This window comes from Rhodamnia argentea, chromosome 3 (assembly GCF_020921035.1).
Source record: "Rhodamnia argentea isolate NSW1041297 chromosome 3, ASM2092103v1, whole genome shotgun sequence".
In the NCBI taxonomy this organism is placed as follows: domain Eukaryota; kingdom Viridiplantae; phylum Streptophyta; class Magnoliopsida; order Myrtales; family Myrtaceae; genus Rhodamnia; species Rhodamnia argentea.
The window spans coordinates 25446101-25460165 of record NC_063152.1 but is presented as its reverse complement, the minus strand read 5'-3'; the positions used below and the strand labels follow the sequence as shown (position 1 = coordinate 25460165).

The 14065-nt window shown below is 37.2% G+C and overlaps 1 protein-coding gene across 1 annotated transcript; it reads left to right on the top strand.

Annotated features, from left to right (window-relative positions):
- The first annotated feature begins 561 nt into the window (after positions 1 to 561).
- On the top strand, positions 562 to 12653 carry LOC115756400 (protein transport Sec1a-like). The gene is made up of 22 exons (XM_030696154.2): positions 562 to 787; positions 981 to 1039; positions 2311 to 2392; positions 2663 to 2741; positions 3825 to 3875; positions 4004 to 4100; positions 4194 to 4226; positions 4960 to 5088; positions 5910 to 6089; positions 6164 to 6247; positions 6334 to 6432; positions 6525 to 6601; positions 7159 to 7255; positions 7526 to 7651; positions 7760 to 7855; positions 9307 to 9423; positions 9535 to 9612; positions 10705 to 10928; positions 11227 to 11317; positions 11436 to 11525; positions 11957 to 12059; positions 12166 to 12653. Exons 1-21 carry the CDS (start codon positions 715 to 717, stop codon positions 12011 to 12013), a joined length of 2019 nt encoding a protein of 672 aa, XP_030552014.1. The 5' UTR covers positions 562 to 714; the 3' UTR covers positions 12014 to 12059; positions 12166 to 12653.
- The last annotated feature ends 1412 nt before the right edge of the window (positions 12654 to 14065 follow it).

The window sequence follows — 14065 nt, the reverse complement described above, 5'->3', positions numbered from 1 at the left end:
TACCATCTATTAGTTTCCATTAAATTGAGTTAATACCATGAAAAATCCCAAATTGATACACATGTAACAAACAGAGGGCGACGTATACACCCGACAATTGCCACGCATCATCCAATTCAACAATTTGATAGTAAAATTTAACATAAACTAATGTATGGTAAATTTGCCATGGCTATACCGGTTTGGGGTAAATTTATCACGGGTGTAACGGTTTGGGGTTTTTTGTGGTAAAAAAAATAATTGAAGATAAATTTATCATAGATGTATCGATTTAGAATTTTTTATGGTATTAACCCTTATTAGAATAATGTATTTTTTATTCCGAACAAAAAAACAAAGAATAATATATTTTATAGAGCGATATATAATTTTGATTTATTTTTATTTTTAGCTGGCATGGTCATTCTGTGAGATTTTCATGCGGGAGTTTGAGGTAATTTCCTTATTATTACATGGACACGTGCTCTTTTTATTTTCCTTTATCTTTTTTCTTTTCTTTTTTGGACTAGTTATTTTAAGGGCGATCTATTTTGCCCCTCCTCATTCAAAAAGCGAGCGAAATTCTCGTCGCGGGCCGTAACGGCCATACCTCCTGCTCCTTCATTTCCTTCTCCATCGTTCTCGTCAGCGAGCGCGCTTGCTCTCTCTCTCTCTCTCTCCCATCCATTATCGCTGTTGGACGTGCGGGCTCCGAGCTCGCAGCGCGCTTCGGCAATGTCTTTCTCCGATTCGGAGCTGTCCTCTCACGGCGGAGAGTACAAAACCTTCGGCCAAATCAGCCGTGACCGTGAGCTCTCTCTCTCTCTCTCTCTCTCTCTCTCTCTGATCGGTAGGAGAGACGAAAACGAGCGGAAGAACTCCGAAGATTTTTCAATCACCTCTTTAAGTTCAAGCTGTATTCTGGTCAATGTTGCCAAATTTGGCGGCTTGTTTGCGTTTCGGTGAGTTTTACGTTTCGCTTTTGGTTTGCATGCATTTAGGTCTGCTCAATGAAATGCTTGGATCTGCGAAAACAGGGGATTCAAAATCGACTTGGAAGGTACGTTAATGTAGTAGAGGTTTGTTATGCAGATCTATGCGAACCATTTCCATGTAAATCAGCTTGATCAAGTGCTCTTTGTATTGCTTTGGTGACTGTGGTCCTTGTCGCTTAAGTAGGAGGAAAATGCCTGAAATGTATAAGCATAACAGGTCCTGAGAAATCAAAGGGAGAGAGAAAGCTATCAAGGGGAAAAGAGTTCCCCGACCAGAGCTTTCATAGGCTCCAAATTAATGAAAAGTAGGAAATGCCATTTCCCCAGTATCAGTCCGTCTAAATTTTTGCAATCATTGATTTGGATCAAGAAAGGCCACCCACGTTTACATGTATCGTATTGAATTTACCAAGAATGTAAATTCAGTGGGCATTGTTTTCTACAATTTATCCAGAAAGAATCGAAAAGGTCTCCCCTCTGTGTGTTGAAGTTGCTGAAGAAAAAGTTGCCCGCAGTGGAAATGGTGACTGAGATCATTTTTCAATTGTTCTGATGCTTTTCTCGTGACCAGAAAAGGTGATGCTATTTGCCCAGAAAAGGAACAAGTGAAGAAGAGCCTCATAATACAGGAGCGTTTTCCTGAGGCTCCCAAGTTGCTTTCCTTCTAGATTATTTGTGCAGTTTTTGCCCTTGCACTTCATATTGCTACTCACTTGAGTTGCTTAGCAAAAAACATTTTATAGGGTTATTGTTGACTCATTCAAGCAAGAAGCTCAATGCAGCATGTGGAGACTTATTTTCACTAACAAACAGGCATGTGTCAGAAGTAAATGAACTAGGAAAGTAAGATTGAAAACAAATTGATGCCTAAATTACCATAGGGTGCAAGCTTTGCTGAGATTTCCTCTATGCTCCTGGACCATCTAAAAGTGGCAGCACTTGGAAAAATCCCATGACTTAAGTTAAAGTTATTTTTACCAGTGGCATATGCTCATTTTGGTAAGTTATTATCTTATCAGATGTGAGAATAGTCTGCCAGCATCTTTGCGTGTAGAGACTTAGCAATTGAGTTTTTGGGATTTAGATCGCAGGAGCAAAGTGTGTTACTGATCATTTTCAGAGAAATTATTGTCTTGGATTGGTCATTGCGCTGCCCATTATATTCCTCTAAAAATCAATTCATGTCTAATTCACCTAGCCGGAAATTTGCTTCCTTCTGTCGACCTTCATCAATGTGCTTCGCACGTTTTTCTGTTTTTTGTTATAGAACTGCTTGTTGTTCCAAAGTTCTTCCATTTGTGGATTATTCTTGTCAACTTTGAGTGACCTTTTTCAGGTACTCATCATGGACAAAGTTACACTTAAGGTGATGTCAGCTTCATGTAAAATGGCGGATATCACAGATCAAGGCATTTCTTGTAAGCATAAAGCAAAATATGCTTGCTTTACTTTCTCAGTGCTTTACTCTCCAGTTACACCTCTCTTTTTTCTGGATAGTGCACATTGGCCTGAATTAGATAAAAGAGAGTCCAAGACATCAACTTCTCTTCACAACTGTAATTAATTATGACCAGAATGCTAAATATCGAGTCAATGGCTGTTTAAAGTACATGTTTTTGCTCCTTTCAACAATTATTAGTAACTCCATCACAATGCATTAAAGTGTTTCATATTCTGGCTTCCTCCAGTGGTGGAAGATCTCTTCCGCAGAAGACAACCGTTGCCATCCATGGATGCTATTTACTTCGTCCAGCCATCAAAAGAGAAGTATTTTCTCCTTTTTTGGCTCATAAATTTTGCCCATCCATCATAACATGCAGATGCATTGCTTGAAGTGCCACGGAATGTGCTGTAATATCTACATTTTCGATTATCTTCTCTTAGGATTGTGGCTTACTGAATTTCCACTATTGATCTCTACTTGATGAGAAGTTAATGAAAAGTATGAGTCAGATAAGGATGAACTGATGCGCCACTCTTTAAAGAGCTTGGTATTTCACTTAACATCCAGAAAATTATCTGCTCCTTCAAAGGAACTGGAGACATGTGGTTCAAATTATTTCAGCTAAAACATGACTCTTCTCATCTGGCTCTTAACCTGTTGTAATCCGAAATCTTGACGCTGGTCGCAGCTGACCTGGTTATATTCTGAAACTCTTGCAATTACTGTCTCAAGTGTCAACTTTCTGTTTTGTATATTTTTAACACGATGGGATCTTGTTTGTGCATTGATGTTTACTAACCGGTGAGTGAAATGATCACGATTTGATCACCATTCACTAGAGTCTTTAGCATTAGTTATGTTCTCTAAGGCCAGAAGATTATCCACCCTATGCAACTTGAATCTTTCGTGTACCCGCAGTATGGTGAACCTAAATATTGTTCTCTATGTATATCATCGTAACATATTGTCATAGAAATTTTGAAGTTCATCACTGTCAGCTTTTAGGTTTGTTCCTAGAGTTTATTTCTAACACATAAGGAATCAAGTGTCACTTTTCCATTATTACCAATTTAGTCCAATCCAAAAGCTTGGGGGAGACTACATATATTTACTGCCTAGACAAGTGGCACAAGCCTTACTATTTGTAGAGGGGAACTACATGTTAAGCGGTATGTAGGATATTGTAGCAAATCTCTAACATAAAATTTCTAATTTAGCATTGTCATTGAGACCTTTTAAGCTTTTATGGCGATTCAATTAATGTTAACTTCAACCGTGTAATTTGTAACTTTACCCCTTTGTCTGGTAGAGCCTTTTGTTTTTCTTATCTTTCCCTTTCCCATTCATTTGTTACACTGCTGATCGGGTTGAGGACGTTTTTTAACGTTATCTTTTGCTAGTTGCAGTGTAATTATGTTCTTGTCAGACATGTCTGGAAGGGTGCCCCTATATAAGAAGTACGTGACCATTTCCTTTCCATGTTAAATACAGCCATACTAGAATATTATCCTCATTTTAACGCTAAAGCTGGAAACTCAGCCTATCCATATTCTAGTATTCCTTAATGCCTTTCCCTTTCTTTCAGGGCATTCCTGTTTTTCAGTTCACCAGTCCCTAAGGAGTTGATTAATCACATAAAGTGTGATACTAGTGTGCTTCCAAGAATAGGCGCATTGAGAGAGGTATTTTATATTACCACTACACAGGAAACCTGCTGTATATAATGTGTCGATAACGTCCTATGTGGGTTTATTTGTTTGGTCATGAATCTGCAGGTGAACTTGGAGTACTTTCCCATGGACAGTCAGGTACTTAATGTCTTACATCGTTTGGTTCTTTTCTAGGGGGATGAATCTGCTGGAGATGCATCCAGTCCTATTTGCAAGACATTCTCGTATGTATTAAATTGAAAGATGTTCTTGCCCTTTTAGCGTAATTATAAACAATGATGCGCTTATGTTCGGCCATCATCCAGAAAGGTTTGTGCACGTCCTTGTTTCATTAGCCAGAGGGCATATCTGTGTCATTTTCCATATTTTCCATTGGGGATGTCTTTGGTATATCATTCACTTTTCAAATATAGGTTGTTTTCTTCTATCCTATGCATTTTTTCTTTTCACCAGAAAGTATTGTCATGGATCTGCTTTGAGTATCAACAATGCCAGTCCATCTTCCAGATCTGGGTTGATTTTTATTCTATCCCTTCTCCTTTTTTGTGGATTGATGATGCTAAGAAATTTTCTGTGAATTTTGATTTTTTTTTTAAGTACATTTAGAGTAAGTACTGGTTGCCTTATCCTCTCCTTGTTTTTTCCTTTCATTATGCAAGATTAATGCTCTCTTCTATTGTTTTTTATTTACTTGACCACAATGGATAATCCGTATGAATTGTCTAGTCTTTCTCTTGGACATTGTCATCATCATTTTTGAAAATCTACATTATCATATTGTTCCCCAGGTTGCTACATATATTGCAGTCCTTTGTCCATGCTTCTGGAGATCATGTTGACATTTTTTTCTCCTCCTATGTGAAATGAGCAGGGTTTTGTCACTGATCATGAGAGAGCACTAGAAGAATTGTTTGGGAACAATGTTGAGAATTCACGGACATTTAGTGCTTGCTTAAACACGATGGCGACTCGAATATCTACAGTTTTTGCTTCTTTGAATGTAAGATATAAACTATGTTATGTTTTGACAGTTATTGTCTAACAACTGTGGCTTGATCATGGCATTGGCTTCTATTTTCATTTCAGCTTTCTGCTCTTCAGTATTTAAGAAAGTAATATTACAAAGAAAACAATGAGAATAAGCAGAAGAATCAAGATAGGGCCTCCATTTATCACTACCACCTGTCACGGAAATTAAGCAATTCCCAAATACTTTGCTTCTAAAACGACAAAAACTTTGGCATCTAAAGTTCTGCTCAGGATTTTGCCAACTTATTATCGTTCTCTTGCTTTCTGACTTTGATGAACAAAAATTCTCTATGGTTCTTTAGCAAAAGACAAAGTTTTAAATCTAGATTTTTTCTCACAGAGATCACAAGTTTGTTCTGGTGTTTCTGGTTATCCAAAACCAAATGATCCTCATGCGATCAATCATGGGCGCGTCTGTGTCAAACAGGATTTGCATAATGCTAGAAACTCCCTTTTAATCTAAATGCATTTTCTTAGTTTTTTTTTGGCCTAATGTAGGTTGTGCTTGCCTTCTCAGTAGTTAGTTAAAACAGACTTACACCATAGTTAATGGAGTCCACTAAATATGCTTAAAGATGGAGAGGTCAATTTTGCATCATATAATTCATGAACGGCTGTTAAGAGACACAGCGGTCATCGTGCCAAAAGAGCAGGAATAGCTAGTCCTGTTTCAAACTACATTTTTGAAGTGTGACAACCAATTGTTCAACGAAGAATTTATATATTCTTTCAAATTCTGTTTGAGCTGTTTGTTTTTTTTTTTTAAATCAAATATTTCATTTGTTTGTTCAGGAGCTACCAAATGTTTGGTACCATGCGGGTAAAGCAAAAGACTCACCTCAAGCTCGTGATTTAGTTCCTTCAAAGCTTGCCACTGCCATTTCAAGCTGTCTCATGAAATACAAATCCATTCCCAATTTTCCACAGAAGGAAACATGTGACTTGCTCATCCTGGATAGATCTGTTGATCTGGTATTTTTCTCTACATTTGGTTGGCTACTTTTTTCTTTCTTCTTTTTCTTTAATCAGATATGAGCCAATTTCAGATTGCTCCTGTCATACATGAATGGACTTATGATGCTATGATCCATGATTTACTAGATATGGATGGGAACAAATATGTGTATGAGGTACTTCTTACTCATCTTGACAAATTGTTTTATCTGATGTCTCTTCCACCTAATTTTACATTTGGAAAACATAACATATGCTTCAGGTTCCTAGCCAAAGTGGAGGTCAACCTGAAAAGAAGGAGGCCCTTCTTGAGAATCAAGATCCAATCTGGCTAGAGCTCCGCCATTCACACATAGCAGATGTATGCCTATACTTTTCTTTGCTGGGCATATCTTTCACTTCGTTGAATCCATTTCTAATCACCAATGCAAATCCAATTATGTGACTTATCAGGCTAGTGAAAGATTACATGAGAAGATGACAAACTTTGTAAACAAGAATAAAGCTGCACAAGCCCAAAGGAGCTCGAGGTTGGTTTCCATATCCTTTTTTTAGCTTAATCACCTTCTTTAATTGCATTCTCAGGTAGGTATCAAGTATTTCCTTAATTATTTTATTTATTGTTTATGGTTCTTCCAGCGTAGTATTATGATTTGCTCCTATTGCTTGTATGGAACATTTTCCGAGGGATGATGATGACTGTGTTAGCGGAAAAGTCTTCAATTGCTGTTACCTGGTATATATTATTGTATAATCACCAATGCGGCACTAACACAGCATCAGCATTTGGTCTTGGAAACATAGAAGTAACAAGAATGCAACCAATTTCTTTATTTACAAATCATATCATACTAGTGCTCTTGATTTTTCATGGTGATATTGCTGCTGAGTTATAACCTTCTTTGATGAGGGGAAAAAAAGTACATTTCAATATTACCAGGGCTTAATTCCGTTTCAGTGTGGCCAAATAACTTGTGTAGCTTTACTTGTTTTATCACTAGAACTTGTGATAGAAATACAAGTATGAGAGGTACCGTAAGGAAACCAGCTGCATGGACTTCTTATATTAAAACTTATCTTTAAGCAGAGATGGGAGCGAGTTGTCTACACGAGATCTGCAGAAAATTGTTCAAGCACTTCCTCAATACGGCGAACAAGTTGACAAGCTTTCCCTCCATGTAGAGGTTTGTTTCTATTGACATTAAGAGAAATAATGGAAGCATTGCAGTTTGGTTTTTGGGAGAGTGCGTTGACCTTTCCTTTTCTTTTCTTTTTTGCAATTATACAGCCGTTAATGTCAGTCTTTTACTCTTTTTTTCTGAATAGATCTCTCTTATGTCATGATTTTGTTAATATAGCTTGCATGCTCTTGCATTTTGGGTGGGGCAGGCTTTACACAGACCATTTCTGGTTTTGATTTTGTACTGATTATGTTTGTAACTGTCATTATATAGATTGCTGGGAAAATCAACAAAATGATCAGGGAAATAGGTTTAAGGGAACTTGGCCAATTGGAACAGGATCTTGTATTTGGAGATGCAGGTGCTAAGGATGTTATCAGTTTTCTGAGGACAAAGCAGGTTTTTTCATGCTAACCTCAATTACATGGATTTTCTGAGGCTTAGAGCTTATCTATAACATGTCATTTGTGTATTTTCTTGCTTTGAGAAGGTTTTTTAACTATGCAGGATGCAACTCCAGAAAATAAACTGCGATTGTTGATGATATATGCAACTGTATATCCTGAGAGGTTTGAGGGTGATAAAGCTTCAAAGCTAATGCAGGTGATTGGAATCCAAAGTTATATTTAACATTTAATTAGCTCAATCTTTGCAGGAAATCCAAAGAATGGAAACCTTCTACCATGCTCAACAGCTGCTTTTCTTAAATGCTTAATCAAGAAACAAGATAAAAAGACAAATAGCAACATCGTTTCTAGTAAGGCATTACCTTAGAAGGGAAGTATAAAAGAGAATTTAGATATATGTGATCGATGCATAGCATCCTCTAGATTTGTCTTCCCAGCCTTGGATGATGACTTCACATAGACAAGAGAAAAGTTATTATGTAGATTTGGATAGGGGAATACCATTGTGAGAAGGATGTCTTCAGACACGGGTGTTTAGCTCTATGGAGTTATTTGATGATCCAATTTTGCAAGAGTAGTCTTTCTGAATCGGTCCTGATTGTGGAGAGAGAAGTTATTCACAAGCAGCTTAATTCCTTGTAGATACTTATGACTGGTTGTACCATCCCAGATCCTTTTAGTTAATTCTTGATCTACCTTGTTTACTGCGGAAAAGGAATGGCTTCATTTAGTTATCCCAGAGCTCATTTTCTGCCAAGATTGTGTAAGGACTTTCTGCGGTTGTGCAAAGCATCGCAATTTCAAGAACACGTTCTAAAATTATGTCATTGACTCACTGTTCATTTTTGGCAATTGGTTCTGGTAATTTTGAAAACAATTTGCAATTTTATTTTTGTTTCATATTTTCCTACTCATCTTCAATCCTGTAGTTTACCTAATTCAAATAGGTTTTCTTGAAAGACAAACCTATGGGAAGGACGTAGGAATAATTATCCTTTTTACAGGTAGGATCTTGCTCGGTTGGTGATAAGCAGTGCTCTTTATCCCTTGCTGGTTAGGGGAAATGCTCAGTCAGATTTGTTAGTTTCACTTTAATAGGGAAAAATATCATCCTTGACGCATGAATTTTCACTTCATAAATGTGAGATGACGAGGATAAGACAAAATAAATAATGCAGATGTTAGGTGCCAAGTAACTTGAATGTTATTAGTCTACTAGTAACGTCGTCAACTGGATCAATGACATTTCCCAAATGATACCTAGACTACATTACATCTTATGAAGTAAGGCGTACACCCAAAACTGTGATTGATTATTTCCACCATGTCATCAACCATGTAAGACTATAGAAGTATTTGATTAGGTAATTATGATCATTTGGCTCTATACAACATTTTTGGCATTCAAAAACTATTTTATTACACAGAATTTGAACCTCCCGTGTCATCATCTTCTGTTTTCCCTTGCTTTAGATGATACTCTTAATTATTGTTCTGCCTCAAATTTATCTTTTTTTATTTGAATGATTGGTGCAGTGTTTTTGTAGTCTTCACCTCTCTGTATCTTTATGAACTGCAGAAAATCAAAATGGCTAAAACAAATTGTTCTGCAGTAACTAATAAAAAATTACTTTGTTCATGAATCAGTTGGCTAAATTATCACCTGTGGACATGAAGGTCATTAGTAACATGAAATTGCTTGTTGGATCTTCCGAAACTAAAAGCTCGAGCGGCAGTTTTTCACTCAAATTTGATGGCCAAAAGGTAATCACTTAAAATGTTGAGACGCTTTTGACTAAAATTCTAGAACTTCACTTTATCACAGTAGATCAACTAGCAAGTTCCAAGTTTTGATGACCATCTTTTGATAAATAGACGAAAAGTGCAGCAAGAAAGGACCGAACTGGTGACGAGGAGACATGGCAACTCTCTCGATTTTACCCCATGATAGAGGTATGGCCAGAATATCAAGAAGTCTTATGTTGCTAGGATAATAGTTTATCTTCTACTGCTTGACATTGACATTGTCTATTGTGTTATAAATAATACCAGAGTAAGTCACCGGGCTTCCTGTTCAACTCTGGTGAAGTATTGTTCCTTGAATGCTGTTGAGTAGTTCAGCTAGCTCTCCAAGGCACATTAAATTGCTGATGTAATATTACTGGTTGAGATTGGTTCCAGTATAATTTATTCTTCTTGATACATAGTTGGAACATTACACAGCACCTTTTTGTGGAAGGATACACCCTTCTCATGATTCTGCATGACTTGAAGCTTAATCTTGATCTCAATTTATACATTAACTGCCCTGTCTTTAATTATCTGAAACGCAAGATGAACCTAACAGCTGTGGAGACTACATTAGATTATATATCAGCACTTTTAGGGCAGATGTCTCGTATAAATTTGGTACTGTTGATGGGGATTGCTGTTTCTATCGATATAACATGAGTGCTAAAGGACATCCCACATGGCAGCATAAAATTCAGAAACAAATATTTGCAACATCAGAAAATTGAGAAACTATCGTTACAAAAATTGTGTATGTGTGTGTTCACACAGCCGGCTAATTCTACTATAAAAAATCTCTGGGTGAGGGAAATAGTAACATAGATCGCCAAAGGACAGCATCGACCAAACTTTTGAAGAGAACAGGCATTGAGGTAAAAACACAGGATGCATCTCTCTCTCTCTCTCTCTCTCATACATGCGTCTGTGTGCAGTCCCATTCACACATAAGACAAACCATTCTTTTCCAAATTGCAGAAAATTTTGAGATGGTTGGTAAAATGAGATGTTTCAAAGATCATTAGGTTTCTGTTAATGCCTGTTTCACCTGTACTTTTTCCTTCAAAATATGAACAGGGCAAAAAGTGTACATTAGGTGAAGAAATAGAATGGCCAGGGCATCTTTTTCCAACATCAAATTCTTATATTATACATTTCTTTCACTATCATTCCATGCCAAATTGTCGTTTATTTACTACAGCTTCTCCAGAAAAGGACTAAGAAAAATTGCTTCGTGTGGTATTATCTATGTTTCAGGAGCTTGTTGAGAACTTAAGCAAAGGTGAATTGCCAAAGAGTGAGTATGCTTGTATGAACGATCCCCAAGCAAATCAAGAGGTCACTAGTACTAACACTAAATCAGTACGAAAAAGTCAAGCTCCTGTTCCTCAGGCAGAAAAGAAGGCTCCTGCTCAGTCAATGAGATCCAGACGCACTGCCACATGGGCAAAATCTCAACATTCTGATGATGGATATTCAAGGTAGCCTCACCTCTTTATTTGCATATCGAAAGGGTTTTCTTCTGTTCAGTCAAGCACTCATTTGACGAGCATGAGACAATATAAAGTATATAAGCTACACCTGCATATTATTGTGTTAAACCAGTTGTAGCTACATCTTCAATCCAGTCTCCAGGTATTGTCCGAGACATGTTGAAATACAAATGAAACTGCGTAGTTCATTTAAACTCCTACTCATAGACTAATACAAAGCAAATTTTTTTGGGTTTTGAGTTTAATATATATTAGTACAGTAACCATCTCTTCTACTTCTCTGCAGTGACTCAGTCTTGAGGCATGCTTCTTCAGATTTCAGGAAGATGGGGCAACGCATTTTTGTGTTTATGATAGGTGGGGCAACTCGATCTGAGGTAAACTTTCATCCTGACATGATTCTCATTTGGAGTTCCAATGCAAATATTTGCCAGGGGAATGGTCTGTCAGTAAGTGGTATATTATCTCATGAGCTTTTGATGGTCAAATTTTCAGCTAAGAGCTTGTCATAAGCTAACAACAAAATTAAGGAGGGAAGTCGTCTTAGGTTGTACTAGTCTTGATGATCCCCCGCAGTATCTGACGGTAATATTGTCTGCCTCTCTTTTTATTATCGAATTATTTCAGACAAAGTAATAGTGGATTTTGTGACATGGCAATTTCCTTCATGCTTTTCTTGTAGAGAATACATACAGTAAAATCTTAAAATGCACTGCAAATTTCTAAATCTTCCTGACTAGTGTGGAATCAGATGAAGACTTCTTAAGCTCATTATAAGTTCTCTCTAAGTTATCTTCTGATAAGTAGTGCTTATAATTTGATTGATCCACGATAACAACTTTGAAAGATTAAGGATGATGAGGACAACTGTTGTTTTGAAGACAGCAGCTTGTGCATGATGGTCATTTTAGCAGAACCTGATGTGAAGTTTCGGATGATTATCAAGTGCAAAATTGTTTAGTTATTGATCAGTCTGAAAAGCCTATGATGCTTCTCATTAATTCTTGGTGTTACAGAAACTGAAGCTACTATCTGAAAGTGATCTCTCATTAGACGGTGTCAGAATCATGTAGACATCTTGAATCCCGACATTAATTCTACCTTTGTTCATGCCAGCAGGTTGGTAATTCCTAATGATTTGCTTCCCGTTTTCAGACTAGTCTGTGTTAGTGTTTTGAAGATGAGGTCTCATGAATTACATGCTCCATATTTTTTTTCTCGCCAGCCTGTAAAAGACATTAGGTACATTTCGCAAGGAATCAAGGATCGATGCAGCTAGGCTTCATCTGGAATGTGAGTGCATATTGTTGGATGCATGTATGACCATCATGCCATCCTTTCTGAGTGGAAAATAACCCTTTCCTAAATGGATCTGGTGAAGTTGGTTTCACCAACTGAGAGTTGATCGACTCATCGTACGCATTGAAGAGCACGTACGATCTGGTCATCGACCTTTTTTAGCTCTTAGATGCATCTTGTTGTGGGTAATATTTTAGTCCATCAGATGCTGCATACCAAACTCACTTAAGGTTTAAGCCGAAATCAATCGGCAGGAGTTTATCACTATTGTCAAGAATGTTGCCTCTACCATTTTGTTTATGAGTCTCCCCACAAGCTGACCATTCTTTTCCGAAACTGTTCCCTCACCTGAAGTGTATGAGCATGTATATACCGGATTCACCAAACCTATAACGCTATTCTGGCTATTTAACATAGGATTTGCACGTATAATTGCTTTTGCAGGTTCTTTGGTAGTAGCCAATACTTGATCATGCCGTAGTGGTCCTCCTCTGATACATGATAGCTTGAAAGCGTGCTTCAAAATTTCGAGCAATCTATCATTGTGAATAAGCTTATTAGGGGACGGAAAAGCAATACCGCGATCCGATCCTTTTCCCTGCCGTGAATCATGGAGTTGCAGGGCGATTATCTCTGTCGAATTCACATCTATTCAACCACAGGATGTCTTTATAAGAGCACGGTTACCGTGGTAGGCTCCCGCTCCGGCATCGTTTGGAGGATGCAGAGAGAGCCGGGAAACTTGGTGGGTGGGGTTTGGTTGACGAGGTTTAGAAAGAAGTAACGGAATCAAAAGCAAAAGCTATTCCTTCCGCTAAATTTCTTGACCTTCATAACTGAGATAAGCAAATTCAAAACGACGTCGACATTTTATAAATTGCATATTTTGGTCAGCGACCACATGCAGACGCTTTTACTAGTTATTTACGGAACACAAATGACATGTTGCTAAAGAGTGACGACGGCTACCCTAATTGGGCTTTTCCTTTTTTAACCATGAATGACTTTTATCACAAACTAGAAACTACATTTTGTTTACCAATAATTCTTCAGAAAAAAAAAAAACTAGCAAAAGATTTGTGACGTCACTATGGTCAAACCCATCTTTGACCACTTCATAGAATGTATCGCACTAGAAAAGACATAACGGGTTATATTCCGATTGAGTATTTCATTTTTTTTTTGGGGGTCAAATACAATTTAGTATTTCTACGAGCTAGAAAAAGAGCATAAGGGCCTGTAGGGTAACACTCCTTGCTAAAAGTGTCGAACACAAGCCACACTTTTACAAAAAACACTTTAAGAAAAAGAAACAAAAAATTTTCAAGTTAACCTAAACACTTTTTGTAAGCCACCATACCACCATCCCCCTTTAAACCTTCCGTTTGGAAAAAGGATTTTTTTTTTAATGAAAACGTCTACCTAAAAAAGCTGGAACAAAAAAAAAGAATGTTTAGTTAAATATATTCAAAAAAAATACCAAAAACCTAAATTTCCCATTTAAAGAGAATTAATGAAAACACCTACCTAAAAGTTGCGCAATTTGAGAAATACTTATAATTTTTGGCGTGCTCGCGTGATGTTTTAGATGTATTCATGAATTTGCTGTGGAATTTTTTATAAATGTTCGAGATTGAAGTGGCCAGACGATTCGCTTAGTAGACTAACCACGACCTTTTTACCATGTGTCGAAAATTCTTTACCATTAATAAACAAAGTTTTGGAGGTATAAAAAGAAAAGTTTTTATAGCCATTTTCTAAGAAAGAGAAAAAGAGGACTTAGAGCAAAAGAAAAAGGAAAAAGGAAATAAAAATTGAGCCTTTGC